The sequence below is a fragment of the Cynoglossus semilaevis genome, chromosome 13 (genome assembly GCF_000523025.1).
Source record: "Cynoglossus semilaevis isolate Cse_v1.0 chromosome 13, Cse_v1.0, whole genome shotgun sequence".
In the NCBI taxonomy this organism is placed as follows: domain Eukaryota; kingdom Metazoa; phylum Chordata; class Actinopteri; order Pleuronectiformes; family Cynoglossidae; genus Cynoglossus; species Cynoglossus semilaevis.
In genome coordinates, this window is record NC_024319.1 from 2,819,296 (window position 1) to 2,822,710 (window position 3,415).

The 3,415-nt window shown below is 39.6% G+C and overlaps 1 protein-coding gene across 1 annotated transcript; it reads right to left on the bottom strand.

The window, feature by feature from the left end:
- Positions 1-276: 276 nt before the first annotated feature.
- utp11 (UTP11 small subunit processome component) lies at positions 277-2,419 on the bottom strand. Its single transcript, XM_008322716.3, has 8 exons — positions 2,213-2,419; positions 1,717-1,778; positions 1,518-1,620; positions 1,283-1,399; positions 1,052-1,145; positions 824-954; positions 618-728; positions 277-533 (listed from the first exon to the last, which is right to left on the bottom strand). Exons 1-8 carry the CDS (start codon positions 2,270-2,272, stop codon positions 447-449), a joined length of 765 nt encoding a protein of 254 aa, XP_008320938.1. The 5' UTR covers positions 2,273-2,419; the 3' UTR covers positions 277-446.
- Between the last annotated feature and the right edge of the window lie 996 nt (positions 2,420-3,415).

The following is a 3,415-nucleotide window of genomic DNA, read 5'->3' on the forward strand; positions in this document are numbered from 1 at the left end:
AGAGGAAAGTCTGTGGTTTTGTCTCACTCCTATGGTGTCCTGTGTTTGCTCTGACATGTAGGTGGTGCTAAGTTCCAAGTCTTAGCCAAGCTAATTCTGCTAGCACTGTCACTTTTTGGTTATTATTGACCCCTAGTGATAAGGAGTGTGAACAGGCGAGACTGCTTTTTTTTTTTGCCTTGTCAAAGACCCATGACCCACTGTAGTTAGTCCATGATCAGCCTTTGGGTCATGACCCACCAGTTTAGAATCACTTATCTAGAGGATGAAAACAACTTTGCTGTGAGTATGTTCTGTTTATTTGTAGGATCATTGCAGTTTTTGATATGTAAAAAAAACAAACAAAAAAACATTATCAGAACAAGTGTAGAACAAATTTTCCATGTCTGCAGTTTTTAATTCATGAGATCGTCGTCGTTTTTCCATGTGGTTCAGTTTTACTCCAATCACCGTTTCCTCTTGAGCTCAAACTTGTAAATGGGTGCAGCGTTTGGCGTCTCCTTCTTTACCTTCACCACTTTTTTGCTCTTGTCCTGGTGGACACAGGAAGAAAAGACCATGAATACATCTGTGAACCAAACTCTAATGAAGAACCATGAACTTCTCCTCCTCCTCACCTGTAGATCCTTGCGCGCCTGGATCTTCTGACTGATGACGAATAATTTCTTCTCTCTGTCAATCCTCTGGGAAAGGATCTTGTACTGGTGCTTCCTCTGTTTGGCCATTTTCTACCAGCACGGAGTAAAGAGAACATTTCCAGTCAGTCAGTGAACTTCCACAGAAAAAAAAAAAAAAAAGAAATCTACTCTGGCCGCAAGGAGACCTTCACACTGGCAGCATCTGTCGCTCCTTGGACGCGTTTGGTCTCCAGGGTTTCCAGAGTGGGTCTGTTGTAAACCCGGTCCACCAACTCAGGCGCTGTGTTCAGGTGTGTGGCCAGATCAAAGGACCGCACTGAGGACAAACAGAAGAAAGACTTGTTTGAGAAGGTCGTGTTGGTCCGAGGTGACCTCCGTCCTAGCCTCACAGTCGGCCGTTTGCCTGCACGTACCGTCCTTCTTTGAATCAACAAAAAATGTGTGCTTGTTATTTTGTTTCCTGTCTGCGTCCAGAAGGTGGAGCTCTCCTTTTAGCCTCTCAATTTTCTGGGAACAGAAAGTAAAGAAAGGTTACAAAATTAAATCCTTAATGTCAAAGAAAAGTGAAAAAGACAAATTGTAAAAAAAATAAATAAAATTCTATACATATCCATTTTAGGACCAGATATGAAACAGAAACTGACCTTTGCCTCTGCGGTCCTCTTCATCTCCACATACTTCATGTCCTGTGTCCTCATCACCTTCTTCTGCTCCTCCGTCACCTCCTCCTCCTGTCCTTTTTTTGCGACATGAACTCCATCCTTATCAAATCAGAAATGTGTCAAACCAGTTACACGGCTTATCAATAAACACTCATTCACTTTTACAATAGGTTTCAGTTGATAAACACAGGGACAGCGTTGACGCTGCTCGTCTTACGTCGAGTTTGGAGTTGATCATTTTAAAGTAGAACTCATCTGGGTTCTTATCCAGGGCCTTCTTCCGCAGGGCAGCGAGCGTGTTCTGTTTCTTATGGTAGTCACTGTAAGAAACAAAATAATATTTATTTTTAAAAAATATTTCGTCAAAATCCGTCCAACTCCAAACAGAGCCTGACGACGACAGTAGTTTGACTCACTCTGCACGGAGCTTGTAGTCCTTCTTCTTCTCCAGTAATCCTAAATGTTTCCTGAATCCAGGCTAGCAGGAAGAAGAAACGGTGAAGTAGAACTTTTAATGACATTATCAGGAACAGAAACTTTGACAGATTTAAGAACTCTGCTCTAAAGACCAATCAACCAGTACCATGACTTTTGTATTTATTTTGGGTCTCACTGACACATCAACCAAATACTGTCAACTCATATTCCCTTGTGGATTACAATCAGTAAATATGATACAGTTGGCTATATAAAATTCCAAACTTTTTTTTGTTTTTTTTGTGAATTAATAACAAAATCTAATCACGTTTTTTAAATGAAAAAAAAAACGAATATTGTTCCACTTTTGCACTGACGGGAGAAAATTGAAAATAAAAGACTCCTTGTTGATTCTGTGTTCACTACACTTCGACACATTCCGATGTTGTTTTTAATCTGTGATAAAGTTCTTTGAATTGAACATGCGCAGTTTACCTGAGATCGTTCATGGTGGTTTCTCTGTCGAGATTTCAACGCTTTCCTGAACGACGACATGTTTGAAAGACAAGCTTTCAGTCGAAATTACGTGGGAAAGATTTTATCAAAGTAACGTCTATATTGTTTTCACGTCCTTAAATGAAAACCTTCCCAACTTAATGCTGCTTTTGCTACTGCAGCTACTTCCGGAAACACGTGGTTACCTGCTTCCTGTTTAGCAATAGACACTTTTTTTTTCATTTCTCTGTCGCAGATTCGACGTTTTACTCTTGATTTTAAAATCAATGCAAAAATATAAAGTGACACATTTCAGCATAAATTATCAATAAGATTTTTTTTAGTTTTAGTTTTATTTACGGGGTGACACGGTGAGGTGTTTTCAAGGGGTGAGTCGCCGCCCCACTGGGTGGCGCCACACTCCAGTTCAGCGGCGATGGACACTGGGAAAAGGAACGGTTATTGCAGGATAACGTTCAAACTAAGAAGAATTACTTTATATATAATAAAAATTATCAAACTAAGAAGAATTACTTTATATATTTCCGGTACAACAGGAAAATTACTCTGCAAGAAAACAGAGACAGTATGACAATCGTGGATTAATGTTGAACATCTGTTTTTGTCACTGTTTGACAAGGGAATAAAAATTTAATTCAGTTAATTTTGCCGATTAAACCTCAAATCTCTCGCGGCAACCGTTTATCGTTCAGCCTATTTTTTACCCAGTCTTTTACTTCTAATTAAAATGTTATTTTTAAAGCGATGTCTTTTGTTGTATTAGCGTACTGTTAACACCAGAGGGCACTGTAACACATCTTTAAAATTAGTTTGTCAACTAATAATAAAATGGAGACGTTTTTGTTTTATTATCGTTTGTACAATTATCTAGGTCACAGGTCATCAGTGGGGTGAGGGGGGTCTGTATCAGTTTTTATGAGTTACATTTAATGGGCTTTTTATCAAGGAGGTTTGGTGCCACTACAAGTAGTTTAAGTTGCCATGGACCTGAACATGAGTTCATTTTATTTTTGTCTATTTTAAAGTGTTTTTTGTTCAGATTCTGTTTTAATTTCATATCCAATAGAATTGGACGGGGGGAGGCGAAGGGGGGAGGGAGTCGAAACCGAAGCCACAGTGGCACCAGTCTGTTAGATTCAGCCGTCTCTGTGTGGACGTCTCTGAGAGGACAGCAGGATGGAG

Bases quoted from the DNA above. Each gene is read 5' to 3' on its own strand.
- utp11 (XM_008322716.3), bottom strand. From the start codon at position 2,272: ATGTCGTCGTTCAGGAAAGCGTTGAAATCTCGACAGAGAAACCACCAT. The intron at 1,621-1,716 runs GTGAGTCAAACT...TGTTTCTTACAG, and splicing joins GACTACAAGCTCCGTGCAGA to TGACTACCATAAGAAACAGA. The intron at 729-823 runs GTCTCCTTGCGG...CCGTGCTGGTAG, and splicing joins CAGATGCTGCCAGTGTGAAG to AAAATGGCCAAACAGAGGAA.